At 38.1% G+C, this 17,511-nt stretch overlaps 1 protein-coding gene across 7 annotated transcripts in view; it reads right to left on the reverse strand.

Moving 5' to 3' along the window:
* Nucleotides 1-8,408: 8,408 nt before the first annotated feature.
* The window catches only part of LOC592564 (rho GTPase-activating protein 17), a 60,608-nt gene continuing 51,505 nt past the window's right edge, over nt 8,409-17,511 (reverse strand). For 3 of the 7 annotated variants that reach the window (XR_004063948.1, XM_030984367.1, XM_030984368.1), the window contains 2 exons: nt 16,104-16,336; nt 12,652-12,763 (listed from right to left, as the gene is read on the reverse strand). Coding sequence is in view for 6 of the 7 variants with exons in the window: in XM_030984367.1 (XP_030840227.1) it covers nt 16,149-16,336 (188 nt within the window). In the remaining variant the exon portion in view is untranslated. Of the gene's footprint in view, nt 12,764-16,103; nt 16,337-17,511 lie in introns of all 7 variants that reach the window. The other 4 variants (XM_011684601.2, XM_030984365.1, XM_030984369.1 and 1 more) reach the window with 2 other exon arrangements.

Consider the following 17,511-nt stretch of genomic DNA (forward strand, 5'->3'; position numbering starts at 1 on the left):
ATATACGTTTTGCAAGAACGATCGTTTACATCGCTTATCCCTCCCTCACTTCAAGAGTGTCGATATGACCTTCTTTCCCAAAATGCAGTGATTGAAAACCTAGTTTAGCACGTGTGACTGTTTGACCATGGTTTGACGATGTATCCCATGTCAGACATCAATTAATTTCAACATGAGGTTACCAGAGAGTACACACGAGCTTGGGGCGTCAGATTCTCGTGAAACATTGGACTCGGTCGATTGGTATGAAGAGAGCTTCTTCGTCAATTCGTCAGCGAACTGGACTGAAGGGTATAGGAAGACATTAGGAAACCCCATCTTCACACTTCAGATGATCGCCGTCACATTTTACGTGATCATGATACCTTTAGGGTTATGCAGCAACCTGCTGATCATCATCCCCTACCTCAAGAACGCTTCCCTGAGACGGGTCACTTCAAACTTCTTCATTGTCCACATGGCTGTCGTCAACATGATCAACATATGTATCTTCTACCCGCTTCTCTTAAAGAACGTGTTCGCAGGAGTTGGTGGGAGTGAAAAATCATGCTTAGTCATGAAGGTGGCCTTTGACATAATCTTCATAGTTCCTAGCTTGTTTTCTGTTCTGTGTGTGTCTGTCAACCAGTTATTGTTGATAGTGTCTCCCCAGAGGCTGTACAGGCGATGCTGTACCCATAAGGCAATCGGTGCGGTCCTGGCAGTTTTCTGGTCCTGGCAGTTTGTGAAAGCGGGTCTAGAGATGGTATATCAGGAAGTCGATCCGGAACGGCGTTGTGCTCTAAAGGACTTTGAGAGTGAATGGATGTCGGACTTCAGCTTTTTCTTGTTCATTCTATTTCTTGTCATCCCCACCTTGGTCATCCCAGTATGCCATGTAATTGTACTTTGCTATGTTCGGTCCAGTCGGAAACGAGCAAAAGGGGAATCAACAAGACGCCATAATACGGCTAAAACCGAGATGGACGAATATATATCGCACAGTAAGGGGTGCACTGAAGTGACTGACCACACAAGCTCAACTATTGGTAAATCAACTCGGAAGATATGCCTGGTGTCGACTGTTTCCATTGTAACAACTGCATCAATGGCACCAGTTTCTGAAGTAGACTTTCATCATGATCCTCATTTGCCAAGCTGCAGCCAGCAAAACAACTTCCCTTTTGATGTAGCGCTAGCAACAGAAAAAATGAATAGGTTTAAGGGTAAGGTGAAGGCCGGGGATGGACCAAATTCACCTGGTACAGGTCAGAACAGAAATGCAGTCACTGAAAAATAGTTCCAAAGAAGCTTTCCATGTCAAGGGGTTTGTCGCGTCGCTTTTCTAGCATTATGTTGACTAGGCGTGCAAGCACTCGGAAGCCTTTACATGCCCCTCAGGGACCTGGTAAGGCCGAGGCCCGTCTTATCAAGATGATGGTCGCCATGTATGCCATTCTCGTTGCGGGATGGGTTACTTCCTTGGTGTCAGAACTCATGATCAAGAACACGGTTGCTTATTTTGTCCTTTTCTCCCTTGGTGGTCTTGTTCCTCTGTTCCACACACTGGTGCCCTACATCTATCTATGGGGTAACCGGAACTATCACGAAGCCATCAAGACTTTGTTTGGTTTTTCAAGAATCTGCCGAAACAGCGTGCGGCCGAATTAGCAGGCCATTCGATCTGAAGGCCTTAAAGGTACTATGTCCCTTTTGCAGCCAACCTCAAATTCTGTAGAACTTTGCAGGAATTATGAATATGTCATGTATGTCATGTATGTCCTATCTGTGAAATTTAAACGTTAGCAGTGTCATCATATTCAAATTATGCAAGGGAACCCGTTTACTTGCTAGACTTCACTGTCAGACACTATTGAGTGACTGACTGGCCTTTTTTCTTCTTTGGTAATAACATACATGAAAAGAGTTGTAAAGGGTACATGAGCATTTGTCTACATCAATAACCCACTTCTTGTGATGGCCAAGATTAAACTGATTGAATCTTTGCGCAGCATAAAACGTATGACCATTCGGTACAATTGTCTGAAAATCAAGACTATTACTTTTGGGCTCTATAGCCCTAAAGTCGATTTGACAACTGATAGTCATTTTTTTCCCTCTTGAAGACATTTTCAAGCCATACCTTTTTTAGGGAAGTTCTAACTTAGTATTATATTTCAAATGCAGTTGGAATTTAACTTTTTCATTTTTTGGCCTGCAAATGGGACATAGTACCTTTAATGAGGTAGTGATAGGACGGTATGCTACGAGCAAATTGTCTGCCCCTGTCATATTCTGGATGATATAACACGATTCTTATTCTTTTTAGAAAATAATCTGGGGCCCGTTTCATTAAACTTGATCAATAATTAACATTGCTACAGATCTACGACAAATCTGCCCGAAGTCAAGCATATGAAAGCGAGAACCCCGCCTCGCATTCATGCATCCTTGGTACCTTGCTCGATGTAATTGAAAGTTGAAACCTTGTCGGAACGATCAGAAGTGAACGATGGACTTTTTTTTTGTCGGTACATTGTGCATTAAAAAAGCAGTCACTTAAACGGAAATGGCTAGCTTTATTAATGGCATCTTAATGGAAGCCTTTTCCATGGTGACATTAAAAAACCCACTTAGTGATTACTAAAACGAAGGATTATTAAGAGCAAAGACGCCCACATTTTGGATTGACACGACGCATTGTCAAAAAGGTAATTACATCTAACGTGGCATTAGAGCTTTATACTTTTCATGTTCCTAATTGCTTTAGCTGTCTATCAAAAATGAGTTCTTTGTCACCAACAGCTATAACTCAACACGGCCGAGTAAATCACGTATTGAGCATGCTTCAATATATATAGCTCAGCTTTTATGTTAATATTTCCATCATTCTAAACGCATTGGAGATTTTGAGCGGTTGGGGAGGGTTAACACAACGATGTGTGTTGAGGTACACTGTCACGCTAATGGGTGCTTGTAACTATTGAGACTAATGTTGTTATCATAGAACTTCTTAAAATCAGTAAACCTTTATGCGCATTTAACAAACATGTGATGCAAATTCATGATCACTTTTATTGCTGATGTAATACATTTAACTTGAATTATGGATGTGGATGTCACAGGAGAGTCTGTTCAAAACTGCTCTTTGGCGAATTGTTCGAACGTCCGTCTCTCTGAAGATGTCTTGACTGGCTTTCAAAAATGGATAGGGAGTAGTCACTACAATGTCATCCAAGCCGGTGTGACATTCTACCTTGTCGTCATGCTCGTGTTCGGACTCCTCGGCAATCTCCTCATCGTCGTCCCTTTCATCAAGTCCGAGAAGCTGCGACGGGTCACGTCCAATGTTTTCATCGTTCATCTCGCCGTTGTCAACATCTTCAATATAAGTGTAGGATACCCCATTATACTGACATATCTTTGGTTACGACCAGAGTTAAATTTATTGAACTCATTGTACAATTGTGTGTCTATATACTTGATCTTTGATATGTTTTTTTTGTATCCAGCATTTTTCAGCATGTTATGTGTGGCTGTGAACAGATGTCTTTTGATCAAATCACCGCAAAAGATGTTCCCAAGATACTGTCACAGAAAAGCCATCACTGCCATTTTGATCATGATGTACTCGCTCCTTGTACTATGGGAAGGTCTAAAACTTGCTTACCTTGACGTCGAAGTTGAACCTTATTGTACAGTAAAAGGATTAACAGAAACATGGGTGGAATATTTAGACATCTTCTTTGAATCCCTCTTTATATTCACCCCTATGTTTGTAATACCACTCTGCCATGCCATCATCATTTGCACGATTCGAAAAAGCCGCAAACGTGTCACAAGCATCAAGGACAAAGCCATGAATACTTCAATGCACATTGTATTATCAAACGAATCAGGAATAGGAGTTCCAAGTGTGTCTGCTGCATTCAACGTTGGAGAAATTGAGATGTCAGGAGTGGGATGTCCTGAAATGGAAGAGGCTGCTTGCTGCAGCAAAGGATGTGCTACCGATCCAAGCTTCAGGAAGATTTCTGCTTCAATATCAACACTTTCTGAACATGGTAATGCCACTGAAATGCAGCAATATGTACTCAAAGCTATCATCCTGAAGGGGGAAGGCAGTTTGCAGCCCGGAAGAGAAAAATGTATATCACCAAACTCAAAATCACGACACCTGAACTCCGTATCCAATACAGGTCATTTAAAACCAATGAAACTGAAGACACAACCCAGCTTTCATAATAGTAACAAGGCAGAGATTCGACTGGTGAAGATGATGATTGTCATGTATATCATAATGCTATTGCCATTGGCATCGAATTTTGTTGCGCGTAAATATACAGCAGACAATCAGCAAGTGTTTTTCCTTCTGATCGTGATGGGTGAGCTAGTACCTTTTTGTCATGCGATTGTACCCTTCATATACCTCTGGGGTAACCGCAATTATCATGAAGTATTGAAATCTCTGCCAATTCTGAGACTATGCTGCCATGATTAAATATAATAGAAAGAAAGTTTCTGAGAAGTATTTCTCACACCGACATGACGTTGGCAAAATAGCCTGTAATTATGGATATTATGATCACATATTCTCAACATCATATACTGAACATCAAAAGAAACGCTTAACCATCTTCCAGTGGACACTTAAAACTCAGTGTAACACTCAACTTAGGCGAGGTAAATTGGTACCTGGCAGGAATTGATTTCTCAACTTGCTAGAGCACCTAAATAGCGGCCTCGCTAAAGCCTTGGTTATATTTGTGTAGCCCCTGGATTGTCTAGTCTGACAGACATGAGTGCTCTACTGTTTATTAAAAAAAAGCCTACACCAACTTACCGAAAAAAAGAAATAAACTTTGTTTTACTTTTAATGTGAGGATCCTAATGAGGGTCCCCATGAAGATGCATTTCATTTCTCTTGATGCTCAGGCCTTTCAAAACATTTGTAAAATGAGGAGTCCAAAACACATTTCTTGTCATATTTGTGTAATTTGTTATTACAAACATGTATTCTTCTTACATACGACAAAAGTGTCGGGGTACAATTCTAGTCCTTTTCTTACAATTTTATACAGTACAGGCAATAATACAGAGCTGACCCACTATAAAATACATACAATGAAAAGTTGGCTTGCTCTTCCGACCATTTCCCTTCCTCTTCCTACGACATAAATAGTTACATAAAACATATCAGAATTTTCAACCCACCTCTTATTTGGGTGGATCAAAGTTAGTAAAATATTTCTTCGAGCAATAACCACACATAAAAGGATCCATAAACATCACCTGGAAAGATACATCTTGGCCCTTAAAGCACATGTTTAAAATTCATCATCAAAGTGCACGCTAGATGTGATAAAATAAAAGATAATTTTGTGTTACAGTCTGAGGACATCCTTAACTGAGCTAATCATTTAATGTAATCATTAAACAAACTTGGTGACTGCTTTGTCATTTACAAATACTTTTTTATATACTCTCTTGATGACAAGTTGAATTTGTGTATGTGTTAACGATCAAACATGGATACCATAGTTTTAAAAGTGATCTTATTCTTAAACAATCCTTAGACTTCGTTTTCTAGAGAGAAATGTCAAGCTGTCAAAACAAGTACCAACCAATATAATCAATCTGTAACATGACAAAAATTACACAATATGTAATAGCTCGTCACAATATAGGTACTCTGGGAAGAACAACCCCAGAACACATCAAAGATTAATTGTGATGTTCCATTAACAAATAGTTGGGAAGCTGGTACATGAGGCAGGATGGTGAAGCCTTTTATTTGACATTAAAACCATGGTCAACGTTTTTTTTAGCATGTATTAATATGTTTCGCAATTCTGTATCTCACTACACAGAGCTCAGTGAATATGCAGTTGCCCTTCATTTACAGGACGTACAAAGAACCTGTCATGGTTTACCACTACCCATCTGAACATGGGTTTATTCCTGTGTTTTTTTTGAGATAGTTAATGGCCTGTTGACTCTCAGTTGTCAGTTGTCTATCAAAAGATCATAATGGCATTCACAAATAGTCGCACATCAAATGACAATCCCCACACTGTAAAATATATTCTCCGTGTTTGTACATTCGTATCTCTAACATGGAGGGAAGCTCCTCGAATAAATATTGGTTTTGATCAAAGCAAGACACTTCCATATTCCTTACAAAAATGAGCTGAGAAATATGATAAAGCCAGTGAAGTCCTACGATTGCAAGAATGAGATGGATCACCCTTAAAAAGAAAAATGGTGAGAAATGTATAAAAAGGAACATTCGTCAAGACGCCCTATAGCCGCTTTTTTACTGCCCTCAACTCTTCTGAAGACTACCGTAATTCTTCCTTATTTTCTGTAAATATTCATCTTCTAACATACAAATCCTATGAAATGCTACTTCTAATATCTACTTTGGAATGGTTATAAGTTTTGGGTGAGAAATAGTAAAATTGTAAGCGATTTTTTTTTTCCTTTTTATATATACATATATAATTTATGTTTAAAATATTTCTATCATCTTGTAATAGATCAAACTTCCTGCCTACTCAAATATGTTTTGTGTCTTTGATGCAATAAAGGAGCTAGTATAAAACTGGAGCTATGTGCTGCAAATATTCATAACAATGTAATCAGTGTTATGTATTTAAATGGTACTTTGCTCGCCATATTTACGGAATTGTGGATAAATAATATTTTTCTGTATTTGGACAATAAGAATAATACTGCAGTGTGTTCTATAAAGTTGAATAAATATATATTTTTTAGTATACCGTCATGGGAGGATATGAAAACATTCAAATGATATTATTCATGATGGATGCTGTTGCCGCAAAGTTATAGATTATTCATTGAATTAAAAGTTGTCTTTTTTTTGGGGGGGGGGAAGGAGGGGATAGGTGAAAGAGCACTTAACAGGAATCTAAGCAGCACAGAAATGTGGCAGAACAAACCAAGCACCAAACAAATGATGATTTTGTCAAATATTTTGAAATAGGCTGTTTAACTATCCATTAAACAAAATTTTATCAGAAAGACGATAGAATCCTTCATCCATTGTATTGTGAAACATTTAATGGTTCTATGTGTCTCACAATCAATTGTCTTGAATTATTATTTTCATATAAAAATATAAAAAGTATGGGGTAACTTCATTGCTGGTCTGAGATCAATTTGGCAAGCTCTGACAAATATGTGTGTGTATATATTGAAGTTATCTGTATATGTTTCTTGGTTCATACATAGATTAATCAAATAAGGGATTTCACACGTTTGAACAGTATGTCAATAGAAGAGCTTATTTACTTAATTATTGAAGAGAAATAATATTGAATAAAGAGCATTTATAACATTGCTTATTGATAATATCAGTTAGGTAGAAATAATAGGGAAAATTATAGTGTTATCACAATACTTATAATAGCTGCATACATGTATTCACAATGGTACTATTCATTGGAAAGAAAATACTCATTTGTCAAAATGATTATGAAATGAATATGAGTGTTTATTAATTGATGAATAATTATTTTAGCTAAATCATCTCATTCAATTAAAATGTTTCTCACTTGACTTATTTTTGGAATTCGAAATCTGTCCTTAATGGAATTAAAATTAAATGAATAACAGTCAAAATAGAATTTGAAAGAATGGCTTGTTTCTTCAGTGTAGAGTAATTATGATGTGAATGGAATAAGAGGAACCAATCTTGGCAAACATGGCATTAATTTAAAATTCAAAACGATTTTGGCCATGGCTATGGCAAAAGTCATGCCTTTATGAAACATAAATGATGACAAATACCACCCCCCCCCCTCCCCCTTAAAGGTAATACAAAGTTTTGGGAAATTTTGAAAATTGGGTGGATAGTGAATCTTTACAATTTTGATATATTTGGATGCCCCTGTGGATGTATTATAAGCACTAAACAAATTTACCCATTAAACACTTCTGTTTTCAAGAAAAATTTAATATAAAAATTTACCAGTGCTCCCGGTAAACTTTGATAAATTTCAAATAGCGCCTACGGCCCGTACAATGGTAGCTGCGACCATGAAGATCTCAGAATATGTAGTTGTGATATATAATTTCCAAACGGGAATAGCTCAACGGTCGATTTTAGTCAAGACACATTGTTTCATAGCTAAATTAATATCTTGACCTTGAGAGGGAGCTATACAACATAAAGAGCTTATTATTTATAATTTCATAACTTTAGACTCGATTTCAACCGGGACAACGATCACTGAATATTGTAGGAACGCATATGCTTCCAATATGTTAATTTGAACCAAATTCATGACCCCATACCAAAACTTTGTAATACCTTTAATGACTCTGATTTTTAAATACTTGTTTGTTTGAGAAGGATGGAAGATTTAACGGCAAATTTCAGCACCTAAGATTGAGCAACATTTTTGTTTTTTTACATAGATTGTAACTAGATAGGGTGCTGCATGTGCATTTAGATAACTTTCCACAGACAATCAACTTTATCAGCAAGGCAAGAGGATATATTCTGGAGTTAACTTTGCAATATTTTGTCTGTTTGGAGATACAAGGGCCTTGACTCGTATAAATTTACAGAGTTAACGCCCTTCTGGCTCCAAACAGACGGTATGCAAAACAGGCAAGCGACACAATTGACGGGGTAACATAACATCTGGTAATGATGGAAAATGCATTATTTCCTCAGAATAAAATTTAGACGCATGATTCACTCTAACTTATACAGAATGTTAAAGACTGAATGATGGCTGTAGGAAAAATGTTAACTCAAGTTAAGGAGTAAATATATAAAACAATCAAGCTCCTCCTCCTGACCCTGTGGGCTAAAGTTTGTGGGCGCATGTGTGTGTGTGAGTGGGGGGATGCGTGTGTGTGTGTGTGTGAGTGTGGGGGGGGGGGGCGTGTGTGAGTGTGAGTGTGGGGGGGGGGGGAGTGTGAGTTGGGCATTTTGGTAAATATGATTTCAAGTGAGTACTCAGCAGTAATATTGGTAGAGGTTATAGCAAAAGTTTTTTGTGTAGGGTTTAACCTGGCCTTTAAATTTACCGGTAATGAACAAGGTCAAACAAAATGAGATTCAACATCCTAAACCTCTTGATCTTCTCCCGGATTCTAATGATTGTTTTCTAAAATGTAAATGTAACTAATGTCAATGTATACTGGGGAAGACACAAACTGAACTAAATCAACTTTTTTCTCTCTTGGCAAAGTGTAGTCTTTAAAAAGGAACAAGATAAACCACATCTTCCTCAACACATACAGGTAAGCCTTCTTTAACATATGAAATGGTAACCCCCCCCCCCCCCCAAAAAAAAAAAAATAACTGCAGTGGCAAAATGAATTTCACTAGAATAAAGCGCTTCACATCCCTGTACCTTATAACAGGCACGGTAGCTCAGTGGTAGAGCAGAAGTTTCGGAACAGGGACGTCCCGGTCGATGCGCTCGTGCACTTTGGTAAGGCATCCATCCTCTTTACCATGTTCGTAGGACAGGACTTAAAAGCTATTGGTCTCCTTGTAGCTTACTTGCAAACATGCTTTCTTAACAGTCATGTAAAACAAACAGACCAGTAAAATACAGAGATATGGGAGCACACTTGAGGCCCTATGTTACATACAGGTACCTTCTTCCCATCCCTGTTTCATTTGATGGTTGATGATTGTTAACTTGCCTGCTAAGAAACCATGTATATGCTTGTAGGTAAGCAACCAAGGGACAGATGGCTTTAAGTCCTCTCCAAGGGACTTGGTAATGAGGATTAATGCCTTACCAAAGGGCAAAAGCGCATTGACTTGGTTTCCAACGTGTGACGTGTGACTTTTATTTTGCTGCATCTGTTTTGTGGGGTGGCTTAATATGGTGTTTGAAAGAGCATATAATTGATAACATAAACATAAGAATAGCAAAGGAATTTTTGTTTTCATAGAAAACAGGAGAATTGCATGGTACCAGCCAGCCTTATGCTATAAATCATAATTATCTAAACATTTAAAATACCAAACATTCATGTAAGAGACCCACAAACACTTTCAATGATTTTACTTAACGTAGATAACTGTACACAAGAAAAATATAACACCTGCTTCTACAGTGTGCGAAATTACCTTACACTAGTTGAAGGAAAATAGTTTCATTTTTTTCATCAGCTTTATATATTGCCTCCTATTCATAAAATGGAATGCGCCAAAGTTGGCCATTGTTTAGTATCCTGCTGGGAATGTGCCATTATTGTGACGGGGATGAAATCAACGCATCGATGTCTTTAAAGATAATCTTGAGTTATGAATCTAATTTACACTGAATATCAAGACTACAAATACATTTTTATATGACGATTGAATTTGGTAGAAAATAAGAATAAAGCGATTCTGCGCCACACGTCCCGTTTCACATGTCTTTTATCCGTACATTTTATCTCGAAAAAGAAAATTTCACGCCATGACCCCTGACTAATCATACATGTAGTGATATCGATGGAACCATGTGTGAATGGTCAAATCATGATATTTTCGTTTCTGAATGAAACATGTTGATTCAAGTTGTTTGTCATGTGATACACATTGCATGGAATAGCCTTATATCTGAGATATAATCTGCATGTAAGATCAGAATAGAATTAGTAGTCTCCATACACGCGCATAACATGAGGTCGGCCCTGCATCCAAATACGAGTTGTGATTAGCTGTGAATAAAATTCGAGACACTTTTTAATAGTTTGTTGATATTTTGCTGGTCTAAACAACGCATTTACTGCACGAAAAACTTAGAAGATCGGCTTCCACTTGATAGTTCAATCCATTACCAGTACCCAAGATTCACTTTAACTTTGGATAATAAACAGATTGTCCAATATTGCATACCACAGCAATGGTATATAACTCCCTCTATATATGTGAAAGGTAAAAAAAATTGTCAATCATCAGTTTGCCTCAAATCTACCAAAAGTACACTAATCTTCCAGAAAATGTTACCATTTGATGAAAGTAAAACGGATAGATCATAGATGCGAATGTCAGCTAGGAGTCTTTAAAACGAAATAAATCTGCAATATGAACATAAATTGGCTTTTTCCTTATGTAAAGAATTATGGATTAAGCATGGGGAAAAGTACACATAACTTCTTTGCAATCACTTCCAATTAAAGATGATAAAAGATAAAAGCACTTCAAAATTTTGTAGAAAAACACTTCCAACATAATACCCATTTTCCAGACCATGAAAAACTTGGATATGAAATGTATTATATAAAGAAATGAGAAGAAAGTACAGGGCCATGCTGCACAGTATTTTTCCCCTTGAGATGTATTTAAAGAACACAGGTGCACACCTTCAATGTTTGAAAGTAAGCAAGCTTGAAATGAAATAACTATCATGTATACCGGTAGGTATTCTTTAATGGAGATGATGAACTTGAAGAGCCATCAACTCACCTTGATCCTCCAATATTTTATTTTTTTGGCAGGGGTGGGAGCAATAAGCAGGTTTATGAAACAAAAGTCGTGAAAATAACATCAAATTCTATACATGTAGATTGTCAAATTTGTCAACAATTATTTGCATGAACAAAACCAAAAGCAAAGATACCAACAAAAATACACTCCTAAAACATATGCAGCATGACCCCAATCTATTATCAATAAATATCTCACATACATGTAACATGAACATCAATATTTGATCTCAAAAGATATAGTTTCATATTTCTGTACACATAGTATATTCAGTATATTCATCAACTATATATCTTCATGACATGATTCAGTTGTGTTCACAGGTATAACAAAGATTGCCCAATTTGCCTACACTGTCAAAATGATTTGCACAAGTTGACTGCCATGTGCATTACCGTGTTCCTAGCATATATATATACCCTTATACATAGTTTATCGTGAAAAATGCAAAATACCTTAAAAGAGAAACAATATCTTCCTTCTTTCATGAAAGTATACTAATATCCCAACAATGTGAAGAATCGACTCTTGAACCTGTCAAAAATACTGACTAAGTCATACAGAGCCGGTAAAGTCTTGCCATCCTCAGTAAGTTGGTGATATTGGTTGACTGGATCTAGATGTGTTCTTCGCATACGTAATCTGGACAACTATGAAGTGATGCTGAAGTAAAAATAAGTGTGGCAACTTGAAAGTATCTCTAAATATAGCTAGATTGTGGCTTGACCTTGTCACAAGTCCGTATCAAAACTACTTTGGGTATTTATACCATCCTTCTTTTCCAATGCAGTAGGTGGCGGAGGAGGGGGTAACATCGTAGGCCTTTGAATCGCTGCCGATTTTGGTTTGCTATTTGGTGAAGGGGGGTTCGGAGACAGGCCCGTCCCGTCGATACTGTCCCGCCCTGACCCCGGACGCTCCTTGGTAGGACTAGGTACTGGAACTACAGGCTTCTCGGGCTTGGTGGGTTTGTCGGTGACGGGTGGTTTGTCGGCGGGGACAGGCTTCCACGAGACGATCGGCTTCTCGCTCTTGGGGGGCTTCCCCGCGATGGGGGGCTTGTCGGGAGGGCGCTCCGGTTTGGTTACCGTGCCATTCGTGGAAAGCGAGCTCGCGTCGCTTAGTTTTCTTGTTAACTCAGGACTATTGTGATTGTTTTGAGTGTTCTGATTAGATGGCTGGGGGGCTCCCGGGGGTTGGGTGTTCCGTGTCAGGCTGTTCGTCGGGGAGGGGACCGGTGAGACACTGACGGGTGGGGGAGGGGCGTGGACTCTTTTCACTGACTTCCTAGGAAGTGTGGAATTTCTGAGGGGTCTGGTGGAAAATGATCACACACAAAAAAAAAGAAAAGTTAATTCACATCATAATGACACTCTTACCATTTCACAGATTCAGTAAATGTGCACATACCGGTAAACATCATTCATCAGATATTCAATCATCACAATGCATGATTTGTATTAAGGATACAAAGGCACAGTATAGTTCGAAAATTCATTAAAAGAAATAACATTTGCATATCTCTGATAAATACAAGCAAAATCCAGACCTGAGGCACACAACTTTTGAACTTGACAAAAACAACATTCCACCAAAAAAACAATAACACTGGACCATGTAAACATGAAATGACAAAATGAAGGGAATCTTAAATTTTGGGATGAACCTAAAGAAATTTGTTAAAAGAACAAAGATTGATAAGACATGAATTAAAAAACCAATCATTACCACTTTTCTCCACTGACAAATTAATTGATGAAAATTTAATGAATATTTAATGAATTGAATAGTCATTATGAGCTCTATTTCTGCGGTTTACATAAATGTAGTAATGATTACATGAAGATGGCAAAGAGAAAGAAAACAAGTTGCCTAATGCAACCAATGTAGAACATAAAGCGCTTGATGAATAAACCAAAAGATAATGCATCCATTCACCTTCATATGTAACCAAAATAATAACAGAACCAATGCAACATTAGATATTTTTTGTCTAAAGACTAATAGAAAGTGAATAATTTTTGCTTTTTTGCAAATTTGAATGTCCAATTAGCAAGAGAAAAAAAAGGAAATCGTGAATGAACAAGGTTACAAGCATGTGCGTAGGAGGAGTGACATGAAAAAATGGTGACTCAGCCGAGTCAATTTGAAATGAGAATAATGTGATTGAAATAAGAATGCGCACAGAATGATCGCATAGAACAACATGAATGATGAAAGTTGATGTAAACATGAAATTTGAAGAAAAGGAAAACAAAAACAGAAAATATGTGGGTATGGTTCATGTGGATATTCAAAGTGGAAGATAGATTCCAAGATGCATGCTTTGGTGACAACTAGGGCGTGGTCGATATTCAATATTCGATATACATGTAATAGGAATTAAGAGCGCAGTTTCCAACTCATTTCCCCAGGATGCTGGCATTGCTGGGGCAGAAAAAAAGAAAATATATTCCTATGACCAAAAGGCCTTCCTACCCTCAAATCAAACTCTTTCCTAAATTCCTAAGAAAACCACAGAATCTAATGAAATTCTGTTTATATATTCTGCAGCTCATACAATGCCATAGCTGATTGGCTCTTCTTTTTGGCATATCTTGTTACTTAAGACTCCACAAACCTGAGGCAGGCATGTATCTAAACAATGTCATATGATGTAGTCTGCCGCCCCTTTCTTGAAAAATTTGCCATTCAAGGTGTAATGCAAATCAAGAATTGAAGCAGTATGTAAAAGAAGTACCATTGGATCGCACAAGAACACCCTTATAACCAAAACTAAAAAAAGGGAGGGGGAGGGGGAAAAACTTCTACCTGCAAAGTTGCATTTGCATGTTTTTATATATTTATACTGAGGATGAGTTTTTACATAAATTTTGTGATAATTGGAACATGATATGACCATAATACAATGCATGGCATGATGCAAAATGAACTACCATTCCAAATTGTACATGAACATAAATATAGCTTAGAGCATACTTTAGATCTTGGGAGAAATTTGCTAAAAATGAGATCAGAGCTTTTCCTTTGTGAAATAGATGATTGCCCAAGAATGCTGAAGATTTCCCCTCATTATTAGAATTGAGATTCCAAAGGCAGAGTTGAAAAGAGAATATTGGACAGTTCAAAAGTGAATGGAAAGATATGTATCATGAGAAAGAGAGAGGAAGGTAAGGTAGAGAATATGGAGAGAAAGTGAAAAAGGAGAGAGGGGTGGGAGGGAGAGGAGGAGGGAGAGAGAGGAGAAGAGGAGAGAGTGGGAATGGATAGAGAAAGTGAGAAAGAAGAGAGGGGTGGGAGGGAGAGAGAGGAGAAGAGGAGAGGGTGGGAATGGATAGAGAAAGTGAGAAAGGAGAGGGAGAGAGGGAAGGAGGGGAGGGAGGGAAGGGGGAGGGAGGGAAGGGGAAGGGAGGGAAGGGGAGGGAGGAATGGAGAAGGGAGGGTGGAAAGGGGGAGGGAGGAAAGGAGGGAGGAGGAAAGGAGGCACATAGGGAAGGAGGGAGGGAGGGAGAGAGAGGGGGGTTGTAGGAGCTGGGGTAGGAGGGAGAGAGAGATAGAGCATGATAAAATGAGAGGGAGTAGAGCGTGATCATGATAATTATTGAGAGAGGGAATGAGAGTGAGAAAGAAAAGGGAATAGAAAGGGTCATAGATGAAAAGAGAAAGAGGGAAAAGGACAGTGAACTTAAAGCCCCCTCTGCACTAGTTTGGCCAGGAGGGATTAGACCTCCCTGCATGGTCACTGACAGGTGGTTATCTCATCAAATCAGCTCTCAATTAACATAAGAAATAGGGGACCATGGGGGACCAACGGGTACCGTTTAGGCATTGTTTGCTATATAGAGGGCGCAAGTAACCATAAGTAGTGCAGTGGGACTTTAAGAAAGATAAATATAGATAGATAGATAGATAGACCCAGAGATAGGCACCCAAGATGATAACACAAACTACAAATGAAATGTATATACTGTTGATATCATCCAACCATTCCATGCTAATCGAATACATGATGCACTATTCATTCTTTGTAATGCTATTCATAAATAATTTTTTGCGTTTATTGCTTCATCTTAAAAAGAGATTAACTAGGTGGATTATATCTTTTAACTTTCCATGTGCCTCAAGTCTGGATTAATACATTACAAAACTTTTCTTTCTTCTCCCAAATCATGTCTTGAAATGTGGATGAAAAGAACTTCAAGTTTTAAAAATATCTAGTAATCTCTGTTTCTAATTTCATAAATTGTTTCCTTATCACTATGGAGGTTGATTTTATATGTTAAAACTAGAATCAGAAAATGGAGGACAAACTCTCTCCACCCGCTCCACAAAACACACATTAAATGATTTAAACTTCCAGGCATTCCTTGGCAAAAGCGATAAAGTGCTTTTATAATTGAATTGAAGTCAAATACTACTCTTTTTTCAAAATTAAAGAGCTATCTTCCATCTCTAACATGGGTGCGCGATGACAATATTCAAAGTAAAAGGATGGGACCCAGACCACTCTATACCCTTTTCTAAACTCCATGATTGCCATGACAGTGATCAAAACTTAACGCTGCAATGAGCTTCGTTTTCTAGACTTATTTTGTGTGGAGAGCGGGTGGAGAAAATCTTCAATGACAAATTACAAGAAAAATGCATTGTATACCTAAACAATGGACATGCTGCATGCGTGCATCGCTACAAGGAGGCACTACGGACGGCTAGTCGTCCTAGAGAGAGTTGGTTTTGGGCGGTGGGCGAGGGGGTGGATAGACGGGGCTCTTGGGGATGGTGGAGGGGGACTGGCGGTCGCCCTTGGGGGGCACAGGTGGTGGTGGTGGTAGAGGTGCTCGTCGTTTGGTGAAGTTGGCTCCGGGATGGTGACTGCTGGGGCTGCAGCTATACAGGGTGTGGCACAAATAGGGTGTGGTTGTTAGAGAGGTGCAGGGTTAGAGACAAGAAATCAATTTCATGCCCAAAAAAGGGTAACAGGGGTGCAGTAACATAAAGTCAATTTACATGATGAAAGAAAGAGAACAAAAAGATGAGTGGAGAGAGAGAGAGAGAGGGGGGGGGGGGGGGGAGAAGGAGACAGAGAGAAGAGAGAGAGAAGAGAGAGAGAGAGCGAGAGAGAGCGAGAGGCAGAGAGAGAGGAGGGAGAAATAATGGGGAAAGGCAGCAAGATGAACATGTTGATTGATATGGGGAAATTTGAGGGAAAATAAATATTGTTGAAAGAGAAAAAGAAAGAAAGAAAGAAAGACAGAAAGAAAGAAGGACCAAAGGGGACAAATGAAATAGCACATTCATATCATGAGTATTCATTCGCAGCAAAGGAAAATAGCAAAAAGAAGAGAGTAAGATGAAATTGAAGATAGTTTCAAGCAAAGAGACAAGAACAAACATAGAAGGAAGTGAAAAGAGAGAATTTGTATAATATAGTGGTTGGGAAAGAGTGAAATATAGTTTTGGGAATGGGTTAAAAGAATACCCAGGCAAAGCCATGTACAAAAGCATGAAGGGGAGAGGGAGGAATCGAAGCAAATAAAAAGAGAAGGGGGAAAGAGGAAACGTAGTAACATAAGTCACTAAATAAAAACAGTGGTTAGAAAAATACATCATTCCACTTCATATATATATATATGTAATTTGGCACAACCCTGATTTAAAACACTACCCTGGTACTATGCTAAGGATTTTGTCATATTCTTATCGGTCACAATCTTCCTGTTTTATAAGATACTAAATTTTCTATATTTTAATCCTCTAAAACATTTATGACATGTATGGTGACATAATGAATTCTCAATTGAGAGCAAAAATATCTTGAAGAGATTACTATTTGGTGAGATTTGTGGCAATATCAATTATTTTCTCAAGTCTGTTATTCTGATATGTGAAAGAATTATCTGCTCAATTTCAATACAGCATTAACAGTAATATAGACCTTGATGATTTGTGGTTCAATTCATAAAAACAAGGAATTTGTTGATTATTTTAGAATAGCAAGATTTACTTGTAATAGACTGTCAATTTAGATGACATACCCATAATACGAATCAGATAGATAAACT

The sequence above is a fragment of the Strongylocentrotus purpuratus genome, unplaced genomic scaffold, assembly GCF_000002235.5.
Source record: "Strongylocentrotus purpuratus isolate Spur 01 unplaced genomic scaffold, Spur_5.0 spur5_scaffold_14, whole genome shotgun sequence".
NCBI lineage: Eukaryota > Metazoa > Echinodermata > Echinoidea > Camarodonta > Strongylocentrotidae > Strongylocentrotus > Strongylocentrotus purpuratus.